This window comes from Octopus bimaculoides, chromosome 3, assembly GCF_046866305.1.
Source record: "Octopus bimaculoides isolate indiv1 chromosome 3, ASM4686630v1, whole genome shotgun sequence".
Taxonomy (NCBI): Eukaryota; Metazoa; Mollusca; class Cephalopoda; order Octopoda; family Octopodidae; genus Octopus; species Octopus bimaculoides.
The window spans coordinates 31,556,022-31,583,185 of record NC_142930.1 but is presented as its reverse complement, the minus strand read 5'-3'; the positions used below and the strand labels follow the sequence as shown (position 1 = coordinate 31,583,185).

Sequence of the window (27,164 nt, the reverse complement as noted above, 5' to 3'; positions counted from 1 at the left end):
GTTATCTTCAGGCAAAAACCTGAAGATCACAAGTTCCACAATAAACTCATCGCTTTCAATTAAAAAAATGTGTGCATGCATGCATCTGTTATTTTACTAAAAACCACCTGTATATGGCATTAAAAAATGTTTCAATCACTCGCACATGCATAAATAATAGAAAATATCAATTAGATTTCTTAAGATATCAGTTAAATTTTCACTTCATTTTTATTTTAAATTTTCATTTAAAGCAACACTACTTTTAGAATAACTGAATCATAAATTAGTTTTCTTTGTAAACTTTTATGTATTGTTTTATTTGATGAAGGTAAATAGTGCAACCTTCTATAGGTAATTTTTGTTTTTTTAAGTTGGCAATTATATCATAATTTGGATTACACACATAGATACATTAGATTTACAAAGAAAAAATAATATCATCATTCAAAATATAGCTATTTAAATTAAATATTATTGTACTTTACTAAATATTCTCTGAAATAGCCAGTTTTTTGTTTATTTTAGAACTGAAAATTAAGAAGAAATGTGTAATAATAAAATGATTATTAAAAACAAAAGAGAGACAACAATTTTAACATTTTCTTATTTGAAGAAAATTTGAAGTTATTGAAAGGAAGCCATTCATTTGTAGAGTTGGAATAATGCCTCTTACCATCAGGGTATAACATTGGAATGACTGGATGGATGTCAAGAATTAGGTGTAAAGAGTTTTAATGTGTCTATCTTATTGTTGGCAATGTGGAAACCTAGAACTCTCTATTCCATTAATCTAGAAGCAGTTAAGTTTAAAACAGGGAGAACAGCAATTTAATACTGTTGAATTAGCAGGGAATTGCCTATAATTTCAGGGTTTATAATAAAACTAATCTACATTGTCACAAGGTCTAAATTTGTAGGAAATTAGCATATAGTTAATTAAATTAGTGTCCATGATATTACTGGTAGTTACACTATTAAGAGATGAAACTATATACACTATGAAGCATTAAAAAAAATCCAATACTCTTTTTGCAAATCAACAGTCCTTTGATAATCTTTATATTCAAATCTTCTTCCACAAGAAAGAATGAAACAATAAAAACTAGCCTCACCCACTTATCTCTACCAGTCTAAAGAACATTTAAAAGAAGGCAAAAGTGTAATTATGAGGGGCACAGACTCTCATAATTACACTAATGAATATAAAGGAAAATAAAACTTCATGAAAGACAAAATTATTGAAGGTTTAATGTAATGTCCCTACTAATTCAAGGACACGAGCTGAAATCCATTTGGGTGTTTCGTTGTTCTAAGCAAGTCATAAGTGCATTTGCCTTTATTCACCTAGCTGACTCAAGGACACATTGCAGCAGTTTCAAGCATGCTGTGTGAGAATATAGTCTAGCATCCTATCTAGGAAACTTATCTTTCAACAGTTTAATACCATGAAACTTGAGTCAATGAGGAAGTTGCTATGTGGTCACTTAGTCTGCTAAAAAATAGCAACCAAATCTCCCTCTGTCTTGAAAAAGAAAGGATACATTGGATAATGAAATTCTAAATATACTATGAATAAAAAGGCAGGATGGTCAAGGCTAGAATGCCTTAGATCATAGGTCAGCGGGATCAAGGCTGACCTCAGGTTGAACAACAACAATAACAACAACAATGAAAGTAAAGCTAAGTGGCTGACTTAGAAACCTCAGGAGACTAAGAAAATTTATATTTTTTACCTTAAAAGTTAAAATCTATTTAAAAAGTAATTTCTTTATCTACACAAACAGTAAATTGTTTTCTTTTAAAAGAAAAACCTGAAATCACCAAGTTTTTATATACAATACATAAACCTATAAGAAATAAGAGCAAGAAAAAAAAATTATGGTATTTCTATTATTCAGATTAGTTCAGTTTATATTGAAAAATAAATGGAAACATTTTTTTTAGTTCCATAGACAATACATAAAGGAAAAAACAAAGTTGTATGTGGGTTCTGGCCACATAGCACCGGGGTGGGGTGGGGGATGTCAGTGAGATGTTTAGTTCTGGATTATGTGTAAAGTATACAGTGACAAAACTTCTCTCTTTTTTTCTATTTTTTAGATCTTTAAATATATTTCATTAATTAGAAGTATGATACATTCTATAAAAGAGACAATTTAACTTGACATAATTTTTTTTAAACTAATATAGAGCATAGCATTAGTCACATTAATTTCTTAGGCTTCAATGTCTGGAAAAGGCTATGGACATAGCCCAACTATCTCAGATTTTTTTTTAAATTAAAAAAAAAACCTTCCAACATTAAATATCTGTCCCCTTGTTACAGAGTACAAATTATTGCTGATATCCAAATCAGGAAGGGGACATTGCAATTTTTAGAACTTAAAGAAAGAGTATCAGTGAGTTTCAAGAGAAAGAGAGAAGGAGGAGGAGTTGTTTTTATAACTACTGTAATGCCCTGGACAACAGTGGTTAGTTTTTCTTTCATCCAGTAGAGTAAAATGGATAAAGACAATTTTGTAAATTTACACACACACACTTATATATTTATACATTCACACATTTAGATACACACATACATGCACATTCACTGCCATCCCTTTTACATATATTTATATACAAACATGCATCTGAAAAAAAATATCTTAGTTAAATACAATTTCAAACAATAATCCAAAGATGTTGTCCATATTGTCATTAGACCAAGTCAAATTTGACAATAGCAATGTGGTTGATGTCAAAATAAAGTTATTAAATAAAACCAGATTACAAGTCAACATGGTGAAGTCGATGTCATTTTACATAGAAAAAGATATTTTTCTCATTGTTTTACAATAAAAAGTCTTTACATAAAATCAAGTAGGTGGTCAAAATGTCTGAATGAGGGTTCAAACTAAGTGGGTTTCAGCCAGTTACTGATTTTCATAGAAAGAACTCCTTGCATTTACTATACTCAACAAAACAGTTGAAATGGCCTTTAACAATTATACAAGAAATATAATTGGTTGAGATACTTGATACTTGTCATTTGTAATGTCCTCTTTATATACAAGCAGAAATATTTGTTTTAATACGTCGTAAGCCAGAAGGCTATAAGCTATTTTTAACCAAGAAGGTTAAACTGCACTTAAAGGCTTCGAAGGAATCAACAGATATTACTGCCATTCGGTAGGATGGCACAGGTGTTTCCAAAGATCAAATCTTCAATGACCATGATAATAATAATAATGGGTTGTGACATTAGCAGAAAGCTGTATCTTCATAAGGAAAGGCATTGTCCATAGAAACCGTCTTAATACATGCTTGTACTTATTTTATCAATTATGGAGTGATGAAAAGGAAAGTCCTCAAAAGATCTGAACTCAGGACAGAGTGGATGTTAATTAAATACTGCAAAGTATTTAATAATATCCTGGTACTCTATTATATTTGCCATTCCCACCAACGCTGGTGATAATAAAAGTAATTAAAAATAGCCAGGGTTAAAGTATTTTCTTGTTAACTAAAAGCTGCCAAAATATTTCTTTAGATGCTTAATTGTTTTTACTTTTAGGAATTTTTTTTGCACTTCTAGCAAGCTGCAGAAAGTTAGGTTTGACATAGTAGCCTTTCCTTGTGTTTAACACTGACAAATCATCAGCAAGTAATTTTTTTGCAGTAGTTGCTGAAGACTGAGTTGAGGAGACTTTTTTAGCCTTCTTCGGAGAAATTTGACGTTTACTGGATGTGACTTGTCCAAGAGATTTTTTCCTCTTCTCACTGCCAGTAACCTTACCACTGGCTTGTTTGGAAGGTGACTTGCCTTTGTGTCCAGCAGCAATATTCAATGGTTTCTTATTTACTTTTGTTTTGGAACTTTCACTGGTTGAGAATAGAGAATTAAAAGATGTTGATGACATAGTAAAGGTAGAAGTGGTAGTGGTTGCAGTAGTAGTATTACTCATAAAATTACTACAAGAATTGGAATCAATATCTTCACTTGTTTCTATTTCTTGCTCTATTCCAGTTTCCTTGGCATTGGATTTTTCCATCTGACTTTCTTGATAATTTTCTTCAGATTGACTGAGCATTACAATAGAACAATTGATTGAGTTAACAGTGATGCCTTGTACTTTACCCAAATGACAACGCTCTATGTGCGATCTGCATTCCGAACGATCATAACTTGTAAATTTGCACTGCTTACACTTGTACCGCTTCAATCCTAGATGGCGTACAATGTGCCGGCGTAGGTGTGAACGCTTTTGGAATTCTCGGCTACATTCCAGACACTTTAATGATTTAGTGTCAATCAAAGCGAGAATCTTTTCACTGTCTTGCTTCTCACCTGTCTTGATATTTGCAGAACTGGTCTCTTCCGAGACACTGATAACATGATCAGTAGAATTCGAAACACTTGTGTCATTATCAGTGGAGTCCAAGTCACTTGTCTTATGGTCACTACAGTCTGATACACTTGTCACATGTTCAGGAGAATCTACTCTTGTATATTCTTCTGAGTCATCATCAGTAGAAGTTTTAAGGTTTGTGGTAGAGGGTGATACCAATTTTAAAGTTTCTACTTCTTTTCTCTTTACAAAGAATTTGCTATCACAACTAGTAATTTGATTATCATTATTATTCAAATCAACAATGTAGAAATCCAATAGTTTAACAGTTAAACCAGCAATCTTGCCCAGATGACGTCGTTTAATATGAGTCTTGCATTCGGATCTTTCATAATTGGAGAAAGAACAAAATTTACATTTGTATCGCTTCCATCCCAGATGTCTGATTGCATGTCTACGTACATGGGACATTTTACTAAAGCTCCGAGTACACTGAATACACCTGAGAGATTCACTATCAATAAGCGAGTGAAGAGCAGACTTTTTATCACGAATGCCAGCAGAATTATATTTCAAGCCATTTCTTTGAATTTGGTGTCCAGACACACTTGATGTTTTTTTAGACAAATGCTGAGAATTTGCTTTAGAACCATGTTTTTCAGGAAAACTGCTCAAATCCTGAGAAGTGTCTAATACAGTAGTAATATCAGGTGAGGTTGAACATTTACTGTTGCTTTCTTGATGTATGAGTTGAGAGTTAACATCAGTGCACTTATAACTAGATTGACAAGAAACATTACTTGAACTCACTGTTGAAGGTTTAACACCATCACTGACTGAGTTAGTGATATCAGAGTCTCTCTCTTTCTTACATACTGGGAATTTATCTTCTTTGTCTTTTGCAGCAGCAGAATTCTCAAAGTCATCCCCCTCAACATCAGGTGTTTTGGATTCACTAACCTTTTGTCCTTGAATCATATTCTCTTTAGTCATAATCAAAGTTTTAACATCATCCAGAGGTTGTATTTCTGCACCTTGTGTAATAGTGTCATTAGAATAACTGCTGACATGGCCATTAGATACAACATTGGAATTTTTGTTTTCTACAAAATGATTCAAAGACTTGTTTTCATTTGAAACTGTGGCATTAGATTGGCTAGTGATCAGTGTACTGTTTTGTTTCTCAACACTAGCATTTGGAAGTTGAGTGACGGGGAGTTGAGAGTTAGCCGGCAACAATATTGCGGTCAATGAAATTTGTCCCTTTTTATCAACAGCTGCTAATATATTTGGGACAACATTATCACTTATGATTTGGCTATTGTCACCTGGATTTATTTTGTTCACTGTAGACATTATCACAGGACTGGGCTTTTGAGATTGTTTGTTGTCTACCAAACACAATGTATTTGGTGCAGCAACTGAGCACACAATGTTTGTAGAGCTTTGTGAAGAAACAGTAGGAGTTGCAGATCCAGAAAGAGCTGTTGTTGGGAGCAAAATGGGCAAATCATTTACAGAAACAGTTGATAAAGTATTAGTTTGAAGGGGACGTACAATACATGGAACAGCTGCTGTAGGAACAGATTTTGATTGGTCAGACAACGGAACTGCATTTGGTGTAATTGTAAGAGAAGAAATTAGAGAACTATTTGCCTTATTAGTAGTACACGTATTATTTCCAATAGAGATGAATTTTCCGAGAGGAGGGTTTGTCCAGTTAGACATGTTAGCAGGTAACCTTGTGGGAAGAGGGAGCTGAGGAATAATACTTGCAGACTGTAATGGAATTAAACCAGATGGACATGGTTGAATATCAGTTTGGACACTGGTCTTTACACTTTCTTTGGTTTTCAAGTCACTAGTTCCATCATTAGTCTTTTGAGTCGAAGATTTTTCTGAATCATTTCGTTTTGGAAGTAATATAGTTGTTTTGTTAGAAGAAACTGTTTCTTTTTTTTTCAACTCTTCACTAGGAGCTGGCTCTGAGTGAGATTTGCTGGCTACCTGAGACTTCTTTGTACTCTGCCCATTTTGTTTGAAATCACTTGAGGATTTGGTTACATGTTCCCAATCAGTGCAGTCACGTAAATGAGCCTGCAAGGACTTTATCTGTGTAAACACCTTTTTACAGCTCTGACAGCGGAACTTCTTCCGACCCTTAGATGAATTACTTAAAATTCCTTGTAGCACTTTTTGTTGCAAAAGATCATTAGCAAAAGCAATTTCCTCATTCTTCAAACGTACTTTATCTTCACTAGCTTTCTTACTTTTATTGTTTGTTTGAACACTGGCAGGCTTGGTCTTGCAGAGGATTGGTGCGCTAACTATTTCTCCAGAATTCTTCTCAACCCAACTAGATTTTCGTAAAGTTGATCGAATCTTATTAATTTGTAGCTTTTTCATGTAATGAATTGTGGACAAATGTCGAATCACCCCCCAAAAATAACGGAATTTAAGCTTCTCTTTACAGAGAGGGCAAGAATAGTAGCGCTTCAAGTCACCATGCAAGTTAATGACGTGATTCACCAAAGACTTTTTAGAAGACATGATTCGCTGACATTTCAGACACTTCAGGTGTTTAAAATCTGCCAACTCATATTTTATATTGGATTCTAAGTCTTTAAAGTCAGATGTTTCATTGGGTATAGGAGAAGATCTCTCAGATGTCGGCTCAGAAGTAGTTCCTTTGTCAAGTTTATCATCCAAATCTTCATCTTCAATATCTTGTGTGATCTCAGCAATTTCTTCTTCACTCTTCGCCTCAGCAGAATTGATATCATTTTCTTCAGTAGCATCTGAAGACACAACTTTCATAGCAACTTTGGTGTTATCAATTGGCTCAAAACTGATGGAAGAAGAGCTAGAAATTTCTTTATTTGATTCATTCTGTTTGTTGGTCTTGTTATAAATCTGCCAGAAAGATTCTCTTTTGGACCCGTAACAGTGCAACAAAGTTGAAGGTTTTTTAAGAAGGTTGTTTCTGACAAGTTCTACAGATTGCTTTTTGAAATCTGTGGCATCTGTTGGAAGTTCTGGTGCAACTGTAACTGACTGCTCATCATATGTTGGTGGGGTTGCACTAGAATTGGTTGGTTTGTCTCGATTGCAGGCAAGGCAGTAGAAACGTTTGTGCGCAATGAAATAACCAACATTGCGGAAGAGATTAAAGCAGACTTTACATTCAATGATAGTGTTTGATTCCTTGAGGAGATAATAACGGAGTTCTTCTGTACCATTGCTGACACAGCGTATAAGTTCTGCCAATGACAATATCTGTACACCGGGCACCATATGTGGAGGAAGGGCAGAGAAATCAATGTCCTCACTTTCCATTTCGCTATCTTTACCTTCAATCAACATTTCATACACTGAAAAGAAAGCAACAGAAAAGGAAACATTACAAATTTTTCAAAAAATTTATTTGAGCAGGCCAATTCAGTAAAGTAGTGGCCTACTAAGTTTGAAGAGCTAGCTAAACCATTTTTGTAGCCCACAAACATACAAAGCAAATATAATGAAACTTAATGCAGTCACCTAGCTCAGATAAAAGCATCACATAGCATACGCAGTCAATGCAAGTTTGACAAAAGAAAATTCTCAGAATCACTGTAGGTAATAGCTGATGCAGCCAAAGCTGCAAAAAATAACAAATAAAAATAATGCCAATATCAACCAACATCACAGAAGAAAAGTTGCTATGATAACAGTATTGTATAACATGCACACAAGTTTCAGAGCACTTGAACTTTAAAATATTATTACTACAATATGATCATCGTTGTTCAAGAACTAGTACTTTCACATGTGTGCAATATCTGATGGCAAAACCTACATATTGGATTGGGGCTCTTTCTATTGACAGAACCTCACAACTCTGACTTTCAATTTCTTTCTTTTAAACTTCAAACTGCTATCTTTCCCAGTTCTCACTTCTTTCAAATCAAACAAAAGCTCATGTCGAATATTTGGTCAAAAGCAACTTCACCATCAACTACATCCCAGCATATTTAAATGATGCTTCTCTGTGCTACATTTATTCTTTTGCCTGCAATAGTACTCATAACCAGCCCTTAATCTTGATTCCAAGCCATCACCATACACTCAAAAGCACAGAGAAAAACATCTTATCCTTACTCTAGGAATTCCTTGTCCACAAGTATTAATCAATACTTTTCATTCTCGTAATCAACTTCACTCTCTATAACATTTTGGAGTTTAGCAACTCCTATCATTTTTCTTGTTCTCCTGACCTCAACTCACACACTTATCAAATTTTACACTGCTTTTGTTGTCTATCTTCTAGTCTTACCTACACCCATTTTCTTCCTCATTTTCCAAATTTGCCAGCCTTTATGTTAATTATCTTCTGATTTTAACTTTTGTCTCCCTCCCAACACATTTTACCTTGCAACCTCCTTTATTCCCCATCTTCATTCATTCCTCCCTTATTCTTCAAAATTTTCTTTTCTCCTTCCTTCTCTTTCTTCAGGGCAAACCAATTTATTTACTTTTTAACTGTTTATACTCACAAATTGCCAACACAGATCTCTCGGATCCTACTTTGTTTACTTTATAGAAGAAAAAGTTGTCCTTGATTTAATTAATTCTGGTACTTATTGATCCCTGAAAGTTTAGACGCTGGAGAAACTAACTCAGAACACAAATACATGGCATTCAACACAATAATCTAACATATCTGTGAATCTACTATTTTGGAAAAGCACAAGGCCTCTTTAGGTAGAGCTTTGCTTGATTCAGTCTGATTCAGTATTTAACAAGTTATTTTTTTATTGAAACCGAATGATGATTCTGTCACCCACAGCTCTATTGACAATAATAATAATATTTGTTTTTAATTTAGGCACAAGGCCTAAATTAGAGGGTGGGGGATGAGTTGATTAAATTAGTCTCAGTACTTGCGTGGTACTTTATTTTAACAACTCCAAAAGAACGAAAAATAAAATTAACATCAGCAAGATTTGAATTCAGAATGTAAAGAGCTGGAATAACTACTGTAAAATATTTTTCAAACATTCTAAGTTTGCCAATCCACCACTCTAATAATAATCCATTCTACTACATGCATAAGGTTTGAAATTTTGTGGTGAGGGGCTAGTTGATTACATCAATCCCAGTGCTCAACTAGTACTTATTCTATCAACCGCAAAAGGATGAAAGACAAAGTTGACTTCAGCAGCATTTGAATTTCAAATGTAAAGCTGGAAAAAATGCCACTAATCATTCTGTCTGACATGCTAATGTTTCTGCCAGCTCACCACTTCAATAATAATAATCTTTTCTACTATAGGCACAAGGCCTGAAATTTTAGAGGAGGAAGCTCGTCAGTTATATTGTCCCCTGTGCTTGACTGGTAATTAATCTATTAACCCTGAAAAGATGAAAGGTAAAGCTGACTTCAGCAGAATTTGAACTTAAAACAAAGACGGACAAAATGCCACTAAGCATTTTGTTCAGCATGCTAATGATTCTGCCAGCTTGTCACCTGAATAATAATAAGGATTATCCTTTCTACTATAGGTACAAGGTCTGAAATTTGGGGGAAGGAGGTAAATCGAGTGCATCAACCCCAGTGCGTAACTGGTACCTATTTAATCGACCCTAAAAGGATGAAAGGCAAAGTTGGCCTCGGAGGAACTTGAACTCAGAACGTGAAGACATAAAATACTGTTAAGCATTTCACCTGGCATGCTAACAATTCTGCCAGCTCACTGCCATAATAATAATAATAATAATAATAATAAACCCAGACCAGATGGTGTCCAGGGTTTCTGGCTCAAAAACCTCCCAATACACAGCTATATACAACCGTTTCTTACTAACTGCATAGAACACCAACATATATACAACACCAATATATATGACAAAAGGAAGGACAGTGCTGATACAAAAGGACAAAGAAAAGAGAGGGGAAGTCAGCAGTTATAAACCTACTGGCTGCTTACCATTACTCTAGAAACTATTAACTAGGCCAACTGTAAAAACAATCCCAAAACAGACACAGAAGCATAGTGCAAGCTCCTGCCTGGGCAGCTCCTGTCAAACTGCCCAACCCATGCCAGCATGGAAGGCAGACAAAAAACAATGACGATGGTGATGATAGCAGATGAGATACATAATTTTCTAGAAGAGGAGAACCTACAGCCAGAAGAGTAAAAACTATGTAGGAAGAAATCAAGAGGAACTACTGATCTGTTATATATAGACAGCAGAATATTAAATGAGGTACAACTAAGGAGGAAGAATTTCGCTGTTGGATGAACAGATTACAGGAAGGCCTATAACAATGTCCCACGCAGCTGGCTCTTGGAATGTCTGAAGTTTCTCAGAATCAATGAGAAGGTAAACAACTTTTTCGGAGAAAGCAATGAAAGTGTGAGGAGTAGAACTGACATTTGAAAATGAATCACTAGGAAACATGAAAATACACAGGGGCATTTTCAAAGGAGACTTGCTCTCTCCATTACTCTTCATCATTGTGGTCCAGTATCATCCTCCATGAGCTTCAAGGTCTTAAGTTCAGCTTTCAAAATTTTATCCCATGTCTTCCCAGGTATCTCTCTTCCAAAAGCTCCATCCACATTAAATGACTATCACTTTGTTTATACAGTTGTCCTCATCCATGTGTATTACTTGTCTCTAACAGTGCAGTCTTCTTATCTACATTCTATATCTGATTCATCTTGTGCCCAGTTTTTCTCGAAGCATATTTGTATTATGTCCTTTCATGTACACCTAACAAGTATACTGACAAGTATACTGAGAAAATCCAGGCCTGCCTATGAGTTTAACAAAACCATAATAAGAATAAATCACCTACTTTATATGGATGACCTCAAGATATATACAAAAAATGAACCAGACCTGGATTCTCTGATCCAAACAATGAGAGAATTCAGTAAAGAAACTGAAATGCAGTTTGGGATAGATAAGTGTGCAGTACTAATGAAAAGAGGCTGGAAGATAAAATCTGATGGCATAAAATTACCACAAGTCACCATCATTAGATCACTGAGAAATAATGAGGGACACAAATACCTAGGAGTGCTGCAAGATAATGGAAAGAGAAATGATGGAGAAAGTCACTATAGAGTACAAAAGGAGAATTAGGAACATGCTCAAAACAAAATTAAATGGAAAGAACATCATTAAAGCCATAAATACATGGGCTATACCAGTCTTGAGATACTCTGCTCCCTTTCTGAAATAGACAGAACTTGGATAGAAGAACCAGAAAGCTGCTAACAATGCACTCCATCCTAAAATATGGACTGATTATCTACAAGAAGGGAAGGTGGTAGAGGATTACTAAATACAGAAGACACTATTGGTACTGCAATACTGGGTTTGAAAGATTGACAAAACTCAGCAAATTTAGAATCTACAGGAAAGGAGACAAGAGTATCAATCACATTTTGAGTGAGTGCAGCATACCAGCACAAAAGGAGCAGAAGTGCAGAGATGATTGTGAAGGCAAAAAAGTGTAATGGGATGTTAGTTGAGTATGTGGTTTCAAAACAACAGAAAAGCAGTATGAACATGAACCAGAGGCTGTAATAGAAAATGAGAATTACAAGCTCTTGTGGGACTTTGCCATAAGACTGACCATACAATTGAGACAAAAAAACCAGATATGATTATAGAGGACAAAATAAACAGTGTAAGATCATAGATTTTGCAATTCCCAATGATAATAGAATCAATATCAAAGAAATCGAAAAAAAATTTTAGAAATATCAGGATCTAACCAAAGAGGAATCTGTGGAAGACCAGGAAAAACAGTTATTTCTGTAGTAATTGGTGCACTTGGTACAACACCCAGAATGCTACATAAAAGACTGAAAGAAATTGGAAATGAAACTCGAATTGTCGATCTGCAGAAAAGTACCATCCTACATTCTAGGAGGAGGAAGTAGTAGTAGTAGTAGTAGTAGTAGTAGTAGTAGTAGTAGTAGTAGTAAAGAAACAATAAAAAAGTGCAACTGTTATTGAATGAACAATATTTCGATATATTGTGTGTCTTTCACAAGTTCAAAATAAACATCTCAATCTACTTCATTTTGGTAATACTTAAAGGATTGATGTTACTCCTCCAGAAATTAAAGAAACAATAAGTACCAAAATGAAGTATGTTAAGATGCTTATTTTGAACTTGTGGAAGACACGAGATGTCGAAATGTTGTTCATTCAATAACAGTCGCACTCTTCTTATTGTTTCTTTAACTTCTGGAGGAGTAACATCAATCCTTTAAATATTAATAATAATAATTTATTTGTTAATGTAAAAGCTTTACAAGATTGAAAAATAATAAACAGGCTTCAAAACAATTGTGCTGAATTCTGTGAACTGTTTTATAATGAAACACACAATTTTTTATCAATTTACATTTCAGAGTAGTCACCCTTGCCATTCTTAATTAGAATTATTATTACCACCAATGATATTTCTGTATATTACAAGTATAATTTTAATTGATTAAACCTTTATCAAATATTTAGCTCACTATATTAAATACCAACCATTCAAAGATATACTCAGGGGAGATCTGCAACTACAAACTCAATCATCGACTAACTTTCAATCATAAAGCGACAACAAAATTTTAAAAATTATGGTGGTGCTCCAGCACGGCCACAGTCCGGCGACTGAAACCACTAAAAGAATAAAAGAATGTTAGCCCCATTCCTTCATCTACAGCAACTTGATAAAAAGATTTTTGTTTTAACTATTGACATCAACTTTAGAGATGAGACATTGATATTTACATCTACAATGCATTTCAAATAGTTTGATTGCCAACCATTATCAGATGGCTCATTCCAAGATATGTACATAATACCAAACTGAATTTCAACAAGGAAACTTTATTTCTCAAGTAAGTGTTTATCCACTATGCACATGCATCAATGTAGAATGTTCATGCATAGCAACAACACCATTCAAAATATAACGAGGGGTGTCCTTATCTCATATACATATGGTTAACAACTGTCTAGAACTGATTTAGTCTTTAACCACAAGTAGAAAGACTTCAATATACAGTTTGGGGTTGTGATACAAACGTGTTATCACTATGAGTGATAGTTAAAGAATATAATAACTAGTATTTATTAAAGACTTTCACAGTATTAGTTATGAGCTGAAAGTAGGAAGATTGTTATATGTCAATGATTGCGTTTTTTGTGCTTCTGAAGAATATCAGGTTATCATGTTCCTGTTGCAGAATATTTTCAATGCCTTTGTTCATAGAAATACAGTATATCCAGGTTAAAGTTGTGTAAAGATGACTTTATATATAAAAGCTTCCAAGGAGTGAAGAATCTTATCATCTGAGTAAGAGAATCTGGGATTAGCGATAACACTGAGTGTCATTCTAGAGACAGAAGTGTGTGTGCTGTGATTCTACTTTCCTTCAATAATGAAACACGAGGAGAAAGGTCTCTCCCTTAAACTGATTATTTCATTGGGTAATATATTATGTAATGGCCGAGTTCTCTCCCTTACTTTGGTTGTTACATCATTTGTATTTTTTTTTAATGATAGTTTATTTACAGAATTAAATAAATAGTTCTAATTTCCAAATGAGTTGACACAATTTCTCAGTCGGTGTCTGCATCTTTTAAATTCAAACTCCTGATATGCACATTTGAAAATTTTCATGCCAATATTCCAGATCTCAACAGATGATACACCCTCACAAATTTTATATCTAATAGAGTGTCTGAGTCAATAATGGTTTGTGATAACTATGAGGATATTTACTTTCAACCAGTGAATGAGTTTCGTGAGACATCAACTTGTAACTCAAGTAACAGTCAACAGAATTCCCAGATCAATTTCTCCAGGCCTTAAAATTCTTGGTTTAAAAAAATGCAACATCAGGAGGACATGAAATAGAAAACTACTTCAGCAGCTGCTTCTCAGAGAGACAGTTATGGTATGGTAGAGGTTGGGGTTGGAGATGAGAAAGAGATCAAAGATGTTTGGAATGTGTGTGTTTGTCAGAGATGTATGAAGGGAAGGAAACTAGTTGATATAGTTATGCATTCATCTCTATTGTGATTAACAGCTACTCAATGCAAGCTTTCATTATATTCCAGCTAATATTGACAAGAATCATTAAGCCGTTCAGAGGTAATGTTGTGATGGCATCACCACAATCTAGTTGCCAAATTATGAGAATATGCAATATTGAGATTGAATATGAAGAAAAGTTATACAAACTGTAGTCACTATTATTTACACTCAGTCCTGGATGGATATTATATTTTGTTAAAGTTTCATGTCCCAGCATTCTCCTGTGGAATTCAAGTTTGATGACCTAGAAGCCCCACTAGTTTTACCAAATTTTGTGTGACTAAAAATTCCACCTGTTAAACCCATCACTAATTTGATTCCAAATGCTAAAAACCTTTACTCAAAAGTTTTGTGTGAGTGAAAGGAAATTCATCAGACAAGAGATAAACTACCTAATCAAAGAAAATATCACAGAACTGAGTAACCATGGAAAGCTTGAGATGTAATAGTAAAAATCAAAAATCACAAAGAACATCTTGATACCTAGTTAATGCATACTCTTCTAGATGCCTATCATTCACAAGTTATCTAAAACATTTTATTTTATTAAGGTCAATGTGAAACATAATTCTTAACATTTACCATTGTAATTAAAAAAACGTCCTTACACTGCTTTTTAATCCTTAGAATATTTCAATATACAAGACTTTCATTTGGTCTTATAAATGCAGTAGCAAATTATCAACAGAAACCAAATTATCTCAGAATTATCTTAATGTTTAGATAATGTTATCTTAATGTTTAGATGACAATATTTTATGCAGTAACTCTTTTCAAGTTCATGACAAAAATATAGAGACATTTCTGTCATAAGAAACTAATTTCAATATAACTTTTTCCCTTAACAAAATACAAGTAAAACAGCAATTTCCTTGTTTATTGCATTCAAACTCACAAAATAACTTGCAAGACAAAGATCCCTCAAGAGAGAGCGGGGTATTGAAACAGGTGGCTTTGTGCCAGGTGATGAGAGGTTACAGTATGACATAGGAACAGAAACAGGTGTCTTGCCGAAGAAGAGATACATGGTTACCCCAGTCCAAGGGAAGGAGAAAGAGAGAGAGAGATAGTAACGTGCCAGGGTATACTCTCAAGGTGAATATAAGTGGAATGGTAGAGGATTGCACAGGGTGCATGAGTAGGGAGTTTGCAAAAGTGCAAAGAAGGGGAGAGAGAAGGGGAATGAAGTGAGTGGTGAAACCTGGATATACAGTGATAGCAGAGGCAACAGGATAGCAATGATACAGTTGGCAGGACAGGATTGAGATGCAGGAGTGGGGAGGGAGAAATAAGCATAGTGCATGAAGAAGAGAAGAGGAAGAGATGTAGTTTGATTCATTGGAGTAAGTGAGGGTGGAATACAGTGTTTCCAGAACTCATTTTCACTGAGGTGGGTAGGTCTTCTTAAGAAACTCATACTGCTAGACAATGCTATTAGCATATCCCATGAGTTGAGAATATTCTATACAACAAGCTCGGCATAACAAAGCTTTCTTCTTGGTGGATGCCACATTTTCTGAAACCTGATCAAAGGGCACCAAGCTGATCACATCGCAGGAAAATCTGACATTGTTTTATGCAGATCCAGCTGGCTTCCTTGAATGTTTCCTAACCTATGATGAGTGTTGGCTTCGACACTTTGAGCCAGAGACAATCCATGCAGTGGAAACACTCCTCCTTATCTGCTTCAAAGAAGACCGAAGTTGTTTCATATGCAGAAAAGGTGATTGCCTCAGTCTTTTGGGATGCAAAAGACATTGTGTTTGTTGACTCTCTTTAAAAGGCCACATCATCAATGAAGAGTACTATGCCAACTTGCTGAGGCAGTTATGAAAGGCTAGCAAAATCAAATGCCCAGGGAAACTGTTTCATCAGGACAATACTCCAACACACAAGTCCTTGATTTCAATGGTTGCTGTGCATGACTGTGGTTCTGAACTGGCTGATCACCCTCCATTTTCTCTCAATTTGGTCCCATCTCACTATCATCTGTTGCTGGACATGAAAAAAAAATTGGCTGAGAACTAGTATCACAGTGATGATGGCATATCTGCAGTTGATAACTTTTCTGACCAACAGGATGAAAGCTTCTTCATCAATGGGATCCAAGAACTGCAAGACTGATGGAAGTATGTGGACTGCAAGGGGACTATGTTGAAAAATAAACCTCATTTGGTCACACTCCATGAAAGTATCTTGGTCAGCCTATAAACTTTTCAGCCAGCCCTCATACATATCATTTGCATTCATAGCACTCATCTCACTACCATGGATTATAGCCGTTTATACATACACATCATATAATCTGCCTTCCACTGTGAGAGAGAGGCCTTTTGTTGCCAACAGAAGTAACACCTTTCTGTATTTCTTCCATCCTATTCTTATTCCAGCAACAATACTTTTAGAACATTCGCCACCACTGCTAATTTGGTTACATTCCATGAGAGTATCTTGGTCAGCCTAGACTACAATCTCAAGGAAGCCTCCTACGCATTTGAGAGTCTAATTCTTGTATGTCCTTAGTTCTTATTGTTCTTGCGCATCTGCCACATATGAAAACAACTTTCTCTGTTAACCTACATGTGATTCAACTGCGCCTCTTATGTGTCCATAGTTTACATATTGAGCTGGACCATTTATCTGATGGGACGAGAGTCTCATCCACTTTCTTACTAACAACCTTGATTTTTGCTAGATTAATTTTAAAGCCCTTTGATTCCAGGAATTCCTGGAATTTCTACTCCAATTCTGCTGAAAGAGTGAGGTCATCAATCATCAGCATATAGTAGTTCCCATGAGCAGCCAGTTTTAAATTCCTGTTATGCCAAGAGGACTATGAGTAAGAGGGGGCTGAGAACTGAGCCCTGGTGAACCCCTACTTGGATGCAAAATTTGTCACTGCACTCTCACCCTACTGACAGCACTGCCGTAATTGGCTTGCACAGCTCTAACAAGCCACTCATCATCTACTATCCTTAGAGTGCACCAGATAACAGACTCTGTCAAAAACTTTCTCCAGGTTGACAAAAGCCAGGCACAATGGTTTACTTTGGGTCGGATATTTATTCTGCAGCTGTCTCACTAGGAAGATGACATCTGTAGCACTCTTCTCAAGCACAAAACCAAATTACATCTCATCTAGTTTAAATCTATTCCAAACCAATTGGCTATAATTTGCCGTGTAACTTTCATGGCTTGGTCCAGCAGTTTGATATCTCTGTAGCTGTTTCTATCTAAGGCATTCCCTTTACTCTTGTAGCAGGTAACTATAATACTACAACACCAATCATTGGCAGTGACACCTTCCTGGATAACCTGATTAACAAGGCCATATCCTACTCTACAAGATATTTTAAGCATCTCAGTGGTGACTCCTGATGGTCCAAGGGTTTTCTCTGTCTTCATATCCTTAATTGCCTTATCTATTATACTAGTCAACTCTGATTGCTGGTCCCTCAGTTGGGTCTGATATATTTGTGATTGATATATAAACATACAATCTAATTTCAGACTGGTGTTATATTACTATTTACTATTGCTAATTTTACAATCTTAGTCTGTTGCTTTTCATAAAGGAGTGTGAATGTCTTGATTTTGTTTTCCGTTAGTAATATAACATATGAAGCCAGATGAACTCTTTAAATAAAATCTTTTATCTTTTACTTTTTTCAGTCATTAGACTAAGGCCATGCTGGGACACCACCTTGAAGAATTTTAGATGAACGAATTGACCCCAGCACTTATTCTTTAAGCCTGGTTCTTATCCAAGCAAACACTTTTGTCAAACCACTAAATTACAGGGATGTAAACACACCAGCACTGGTTGTCAAGTGGTGGTGGTGGACAGACAGAAAAAGACACACACTGTTAGCCATTTTTTATCTATTAATATTGTTCTCCACATTCACATGTTAGAGTGGTCATCCACCAGCCCAGACTACCAAATTATCTCTATGCATTAGGCATGTTTTATCTCTGTACTCCATTCCTACTGCCTACCCTAACACATCATCTCTCTCTCTCTTCTTCCTGTCAACAGCATCATTACTACCATATTGCTAGTATATCTGTAGCACCCCACCCAACTTATGCACTCCCTCCCCTCAGTCCTATCATATGTTGCCTACCTCCTTCTCTCACTTCCCCATCTCTTTCCTGTTTTCTCCCCACCCATTTGTGCTCCTGCTACCTGAACACCTCATCACCACTATCTATCTCTTTGGAGATACCGCTAATTCATTCTCATTTTGTCTCCTAAATGTGAGTAGCCATGTAGCACCTCTACAACACAAACTGCTCTGCACCAACCTCTTCCCTCATTCCTTAACCCCCTCTAGCACACAGAGGCAACATCCTCCCTCTCTGGGTTTGTTGACTTGCAAACTACATGGTAATCTCAACAGTGCTGGTAGAACAAAAAAGCACCAGTACCTATTGTAAAGTGGTTGGCATTATGAACAGCATCTAACTATAGAAACTATGCCAAAGAGACACTGGAGTATGATGTCCTTGACTCACTGGATCTTTATCAAACTGTCCAACCCACGCCAGCATGGAACATGGATGTTAAACAATAATAATATATATGACAGGCTTCCTTTCAGTTTTCATCAACCAAATCCACTCACTAAGCTTTGGTTGGCCCAGGGTTATAGCAGAAGACACTTGCCCAAGGTGCCACATAGAGAGATTGAACCCAAAACAATGTGGCTGGAAAGCAAACTTCTTACCACACAGCCTGAGAAATGTATTATGTGATGGGCAAGCTAATATTTTCCCTTACTTAAACTGGACATTGAGTTATAATAACATTTGATGAATAAAATCTTGAGACACAGATTCTATTATCATTACTTTATATGATATTTGGTAACATAATTGAACTTTTAAAGCACATTTGAGCCTATGGAATGGAAGTCAGGGTCATGATATCATTAGGAATGTAGATGTTATATGGTTGACTGGACTTATTGTTAATGGTTAGTTTGGAGGAACTTTAATACACAACTAACTTCAAAACTATCCACTTTCTTCTCTTGGCCTCAGTGAGGCTTCTAAAAGCAGTTGCTCAATTCTAATGTTATGCTATTGACTAAACAAAAGCCAAATCCTTACTTAGACAGGATGCTTAGTCTATCACAGGTAACATTCTCAGAAGATCTGATATCTAGATGTACTGAAACAGAATTGGGTTATTCAAATATACATTGAAATAGTTACAGAGGATTTGAACTCAAACACAATATCATATCCATCAGACCAGTTTCCATTTACGTGACTAAAGGAGTGAATTGCCAGAGTCATTAGAGCAGTGTTTCTCATGATGAGGCACATACCTTGCAGGTGGAGTTGTGGAAACATTGGTTACTTCATATGCGGCATAAGTTACAAGTGAATAAAACTTGCAATAAAATTTTAATAAAAACTTCTATGGAATATGTGTGTACATCATCATCATTTAACATCCATTTTCCATGCTGGCATAGAATTGGCCAGTTTGACAGGCCTTAGCAAGCCAGAAGATTGTCTGTTTTGGCATGCTTTTACTGCTGGATACCCTTTTCAATGCCAACCACCTTACATATATATAATGTGGGGTACATGTTTTTGTTTTGTTTTTTTTACAAATATTGAAGTGAGGTGTGGCACCAAAAAGGTTGAGAAACACTGTACTACAGCATCAGATAGAATGCTTTGCAATATTTGTTCTAGTTCTCTACACTCTGAGTTCAAATCCCACCTAAGCCAACTTTATCTCTCATCCTAACAGAGTTGATAAAATACTTATCAAACACTGGAGTCAATTTCTCTCTCTCTCTCTCAAAACTGGCCATGTTGCACAAAGTCATGAGGGATCACTCATAATGTTCCTTTCTCTAAAAATAGAAAATGGGTGAAAGTTGGAAAATGGCCTAATTCCAGAGAAAGGATCAGTATTTATAAGCCAGTTATCAAGATATCACTCTGCCATTCCATTCGAAATCCATAACCCTACCATCCCATACCACCAACTATACATAAACATCATTAGTGCAAGCACTGTATAACTGCACTACAAAACACACATCCTTCCACTAAAAAAACCTAAATCTTCTCAACAAATTCCATACCACTAAACCATGCCTAGGTCCTGACGTTCAGGGTATCATTTTCTACAATAAAGATGGGATTGCTTTACCTAGAATGCAGATCAGATAGCAGAAGTTAAACTCTAAACAAAATAACAGATAATTTATATATGAATGCTTGCAACACTGGATCACTAAAGTAGTTGACTTTTTGTCTCGTTATTCCAAAAAGCCTTCTCAAAAAAAGAGATAAGTGGGGAGTTATTAAAAATTTGGAACCCTACTGACACGAGTTTAAAAAACTATAACAGAGAAGGTAGTAACTCGTCTCAGTTCGTAGTTCTACATTTCAGCTAACTAGTTCTTGCCGATTAAATGTTCTGAAGAAGGCAATTCATAAAGGATAGACAAGAAAGGATAAAGTTAACACCATATTCATATCGTTAGTATGGCATGTGTTCTGGGGTGACAAAGAACATAGTAGCAAAGGAGCCATTCTAAAGGTTTTTAAAAAGTAATAAAATTTGAACTGACAAATCAATGAAAACTCTACAGCGAAACCGTGTAAGTATGGCAGCAGCAAGGACCATATTTCTATAAAGAGAAATACTGCGGCACCTGGCCACCTGAAATTGTTTCTGTGGTCATGCTTCTCCTACGTTTTCCGAATATATCTCACTAGTTTCAGTGAGCTGCAAAAGTCATAAGTATCGTCTTCTTCTGCTAGACGTTTTCCAAAGTATATACAAATTTTAAATAATATTTCAATTTTTATTTTCGAGTCTGGAGATTATATATATATATATATATATATATATATATATATATATATATATATATGGTATTTTGATAAGTTATTTAGCTTTCTTCGATATAAATATAATTCTCAAATTTATCATTGTCTTATTAGACATCAAACATTTGGTGATAGGATATATATTTTGTACACTTGCCCCAAAAACAGAGTGCTTGTTCCTGGACGAATCACATTAAAATAGAGTCTAAATCACTGGCCTTGAAATATGTAACTAGAAGAGTCCCATGTTAGGTGAGCGGAGGGGAGTAATATTTAGGAGATTACTGGAAATAAAATCGCAAATTACTTAGTACTCTCTCAAGAGTTTACAATCTGGAGGTTTACTGAAACTGTTTTCCGTTCACAACAGAATATCAACAAATATGGGATACTAATAACAATGTGAGGTTTTCTAAAAGAATTTAGATTCTTATTGTTAAGTTTGGTATACCTCAAGTATATAATTATTAGTCACAAAAAATACGACCTTTAAAGTGAAAGGTAGAGTAGGTAAACACACAACTCTTAAAATCAGTGCAACAAATGGATAGTGTACATTAAAACTTCCCATCCTTTCTATTTTACTTCAATTTTCTTTTTTATTGTAGTGGAAAATAAAATTGAACGAGTCTGTCATTGTTTAATAATACTGAGAAAAAGGCAAAAGGATATGAAATCGAAGATCAGAAAACGAGAAAGAAAAAAAACAAGCGTGGCATTAGTTTCTGATGAATAAAAAAATAAATAAATATGAGACTTACGGTTTAAAAGAAAAGTCGAATAAAGTGTGCGGTCAGTGTGGTTGAGTAAGGTACTAAATCGTAGAGTAAAAATCATAAAGGTTCCTAGGAGAGTGAATGGAAAATGATGACGGGGAAGAGTGATAAACGTTTGGAGTAAAATGTCGCAACGGATCCACTAGGAGAGTTAAAATATCAACTTTGCGTAGGAAGTCGAAGGTACGGCAACCAGTCATAGCAATGGAGAACCCTGAAACTAAGTTAAGGCTATCGGCATTTAAATTTTAAAAGGGGTAAATATCAGGAATACGCAGGTCCAGTAAAGTTAACTTATATCTGCACAGTTTGCCATAAAAGTGAAATTATACGGCGAAGAGAGCAGTAGAGTTTAATAAAGAGGATATAAATATAACTTGGTCACAGTTCTGTTTAGATTCACTTTCTTCCTCATTAGAAAACCACATCACTTGTAAAAGGGATTTATGTATTAACTACATTCCTCTTAATCGCATCTTCTACAAATTTAAGAAACAATTTCAGCAATCATCATTAATACACAGCTTCTATCCAAGATGAAAAGAATGAAGTGGAACCGGGGTCAGTAACATGAAATGAGATAAGAGGCGAAAGCTGATGGGGGAAATGAGCCGGTGATATGACTGACATTGACCATTTAAATGGTTGTGGAGCCAGCATTGTCACTCATGGCGACTTCACATCTATCCAGTCGAGCAAAACTATGCAGAGCGATAGAAATAAGAAAACCAACAATTGTTCTGGTTTTGCTCCAACCAAGAAGAGGCTGTATCAGTTTTCGTTAGCATCAAGCGACAGTGGTTGTCGCTCGTTCCCTCACGTCGGATGAAGTTGTATGTGGGCGCGCCTCATTCAGGGCTGTTCCTTCTTTCCTCGCGCAACACCATTATCTTGCACTAGTTTCTTCTATTAAACATCAATGTTATGACAGACATAAACGATTAATAGAAAGAGATGTCCGATTTTTTTTTTATGTTGATATAGTTGCTATTGTTGCTTTTTGATTTTAAAAAAATGAAATTCGCATCGCCTACGGTTTGTATATGTGAATAACTAATAAAACTCGTTTAAATAAACGTAACATGATAGAAAAGGGCCGGTAAGAACAAGGAAAGAGACATGAATATTGTGTGTGTATGTGTGGGAGAGTCAGAAGTAAATGTTGACAGCATACATAAACTAAAAAGTTAGTGAATTGTAAAATAAAGCTACAGTAAATAAGAAGAATCTGAAAAAGAAGAATATGAAACAAAAATTAGAGGAAGTACAGATTTATTCTTTTAACACTCAAGTAGGGTCTATGAAAGGTAATGACACCTTGTCAGAGCAGAGATTCCTAACGGAAGTTGGCTATGGGTTACCCACACAGTCGTCCTGGACGAGAGATGTATTGATGGGGTAGAAAAGTCGATCAGGTTAAAACTGATGAAAGGGAGTCGAGGAGAATAAGCAAACGTGAATAAAAAATTAGAAGTGAGAGATAGAATCGAACAGAAGTTTTGGAAGGGTAGAGAAAATGTAAGAGGAAAACAACATAACCACTCCCTACTGGTTTAGTTTGATTTAAGGAAAACAATAGAAAAGCTAAATAGAAATGATTTCGAGATGAAGAAGAATATAAATTGATGATATTGAGATGGACCAAGCCTGTATATACATCCAATTGTACAAGAATGCACGTGATATCAAATCGAAGTTTTTATTGTTCTTTCTTTCCATGCTTTTGATAAGTTTTGGAGAGCATAGATGCAGGAGTTTAGAAAGAAATAGAGCTTCCGATAGGAATGTAACCGTCTATATAGTGGCAAAGGAATGACGAGGCGCTACTGAAAATGAAGGAATTGGCATAGCAGCCTGTGTGAGCGAGGTGGACACATTGACGAGTACACCAGAGCCATTAAGTCGGGTAGCGGGTGTGAGAGTACGTTCACCTAATTTAGATCGAGCAATTAAAAGAAAATCACCACTGTTTAATTAGAATACTTATCAAAAATCTAACAAATGGTTGTTTGGAGATTTCGAAGTGAAAAATAAACGATCTTGTTCGAAATAAGAATAACAACTGAAAGTTAAGATGAAGTTCACTGGGAGAGGAATCAAAAAGTATACGTGTAAAATTAGTTTCTGGTTAAAATAAAAGCCAGTAATTTATACAATACAGATATGTTTATAATTCTAAATGGTGATGATTATGATTTTTGTCATTTCAAGTTTTATGAACAAAATATGAACACATTTCTCCCAGTACGCTTTCCCAACCTGAGATCAGGGCATCCTATGGAAGAACAATCAAGTAGCAGCTGTCAAAGGTATTTACGGAAACCTACAGATATTTTACAAAGTATTGTAGAATTAAATAGACACCTAACGGAAGGTCTGAGAAGTTGACATGTTAGGCTTCACTGAAATTTCAAACATACTTTGCGATTAATACGGGGAACAGGTGATCTGATCAAATAGGAGATTTTTACCAAAAGTAACAGAGCTTAACTCCTGTACTGATCAATGATCAATCAGTTTGATAGGAGACATGCTTCCACATTACTGAATGCCCGCTATGCATGCTTGACACCATTAACCGGAAAGAAAAGTGACAAGACAGAGATAGTTTCAAGGTAAAGGTGATGACGCCGACTTTTCTCTCGTTCGACCTGGACAGCTGGATTTACTTACGGACACATCAGTGGCACCTACTTTGAATCTCTTTTAAAATTTTGGTAGAGAGCTGATATAAGTCAATACTTACATGTTGCACACCCGCGTATTTCTGTGATTCATGGAACATTAATCGCAGTATCTCTTTACAAATAGATACAACTTTTTAACTCTATTCTTTCCTCTCGCTTCCGCCTTTGATAAGCGTCACTTCGACGCTGCTTGAGTTCTTGGTTCTTTCTTTCTTCTTTGCTACCTCCTCTGCTTAAATAATGCCACTCACTTGGCGAGTTCTAAGCGTGCCGAGAGGATAGCTATCTCGGATAACGAAGAGGCGACATACACATCCGATGACACAAAGGTAATTTTCAGAAGTGGCGCTTTGTTCCGGGTCAGAGTCTGACCAGACACACGCCCGCAGAGTATCTACAAGCGGACACGGAGTCGTATTTTTTAATCAACAGAACCTAGATTTGGCTGACTGGTGGCTGCTCGATCCTCCTTGTTACTTGCGTCAGTAACTGAATGCTGGGAAGACACCATCCGGGCACCTGTCCTTGCCGGTACCCCTCTGATAATAAATGGGCAATGCATTTGGCATTCCCGAATTATTTTCCGTTTTTTGTTATTGCCTTCTCTTTAGATATCAATACTCGATTATTCATAGTAGTTTCTTCCCTCCACTACCACATAAAAATGCTTTGTCCGTTGTTGTGTGTATTATCTGATTTTTGGTACAGTCCCACCACGCATTGTGGACTGTATCTGTAATCTAACTATATTTCCAACCTCCTGCCGTCAACAATATCTAAGTTCGATGGTATTTTGCTATATAATACAACTTATAAGCTAGTTTGATTTTAAAATACTTCATATAAGAGGTCCTTCTTGAGCAACTTGAGGGACACCTTAGATAAGCATCATAAGTATCTTTTGGCTAGCTTTGTGGAATAGATCCTATGAAAGATGGGTGGGAAGAAATGTCAAAGAAAAACCTCACTTCAAATAGGTTCTTCGCTCCACAAGAGATTCGGATATTTACGTAATGTTTGTGAACATGCGTATACTTACAGCTACTAGAATTATAAGACCTCAATAGATAGTTAATCAGAAACATAGATGGTTTTTGTTTCGTGTTTTTGTTTTTTAATTATTATTAATTATATTTACAATACACTTTCTGGAACAGTTAGTTTCGCAGAAAGCATTTTATTCCTCGAATTACTTGTTTGCGGGAACTAAAATGGACTTCTGTCTACTTGATCTCGCCAATATTTATACGTCATTTTTTTCAGCGAATAAAATTATCCTTCTAATAATATTTGTTTAAAATTGAAGATGCTCGTTGTTTAGTCACAGGTCAGCCTAGATTGAGACGACCTATGATCTAAGGCGTTCCAACCATGGCAAGCCCATCTTTTTGTCTGAGAGTATATCTCGGACCCCATTATTCAACGTATTTTTACTTCTTAATAACGAGAGGTTTGGTTGCTATACTCGAGGGATTTTGATGGTTATTCTAGTGATATTTGGTTGCTATTTTAGCAGGTCAAGCGACCACCCACATCTGTTTTGTCCTGTAAAGTGAAATTGGCCTTTTATGCATGAAAAAGCGTCGACAATAGTCAAATCAAACGAAGAAAAAATAACAGTAACACTTAATCCAGCGATAATTAAAAAGATATCTACAAATCCTGGAAGTTTTGTGTTTCGTCAATATCTACAGGCCATACCCAAACTGATCGACCTCTACATACTTGAAAAAATCGAGCCACTATGTTGTTGTTCGGTCTGCTAGAAGTAGCAGCCAAATTCCTCTTAGATCATACCAGTCTTAAAAAGGGGAAGACACATTAGATAATGTAATTTTAATTTAAAAAAATAAACAGGTTGGTCACGGTTGGAATGTCTTTCATCGAACGTCTGATCAGGGTTTACCTAGGGCTAAATAACTACTACCACCACTACATATCTAATCAATGCCTACAGCAGTGGTTCTCAACAATGTGGATTGTGACGTCATTAGAGGGGGGTCACTGAATTTACTTCTGGATTGTAAATAGAAGCAAAATTTCGTTAATTCATGGTCGAAAATTTTTTAAAAATTTATTCAGTAATTGATGATATGTGTGGTCTTTTATTTTCTTATAATGCTATAATAACTTTTGAGAAACCGAGAGAGGTTGTCATTGAGAAAAAGTTGGGAACCAATGGCGTAAATAACCAAGCTGGGCCCACCTGGTTATATACGACAAAAATATTACGGTAGCATCAAGTATCACGACTCAATAAATGAGAAGGCTGCTTTCATTACTGATATTTGCATTAGACAGCTCGCTGTTATACACATATAAACAACCATAGTTGTTCGTTTTGTTTTCTTTAAGTAAAGTAACGAGCTCCCTAGTAAATACCATGACTGGCATCCTTTTTAATCAGCATCCCTGATTTACGTGCTCT

General features: G+C 35.7%; 1 protein-coding gene across 2 annotated transcripts; it reads right to left on the bottom strand.

Moving 5' to 3' along the window:
* Positions 1 to 175: 175 nt before the first annotated feature.
* On the bottom strand, positions 176 to 26,482 carry LOC106872363 (uncharacterized). 2 transcript variants are annotated; one of them, XM_014919330.3, is made up of 2 exons: positions 24,796 to 26,482; positions 176 to 7,681 (listed from the first exon to the last, which is right to left on the bottom strand). In XM_014919330.3, exon 2 carries the CDS (start codon positions 7,671 to 7,673, stop codon positions 3,516 to 3,518), a length of 4,158 nt encoding a protein of 1,385 aa, XP_014774816.1. In that variant the 5' UTR covers positions 7,674 to 7,681; positions 24,796 to 26,482; the 3' UTR covers positions 176 to 3,515. The 2 variants fall into 2 exon arrangements, with proteins under 2 accessions (XP_014774816.1, XP_014774815.1); XM_014919329.3 differs by lacking the exon at positions 24,796 to 26,482 and adding an exon at positions 22,035 to 24,726.
* Positions 26,483 to 27,164: the final 682 nt, after the last annotated feature.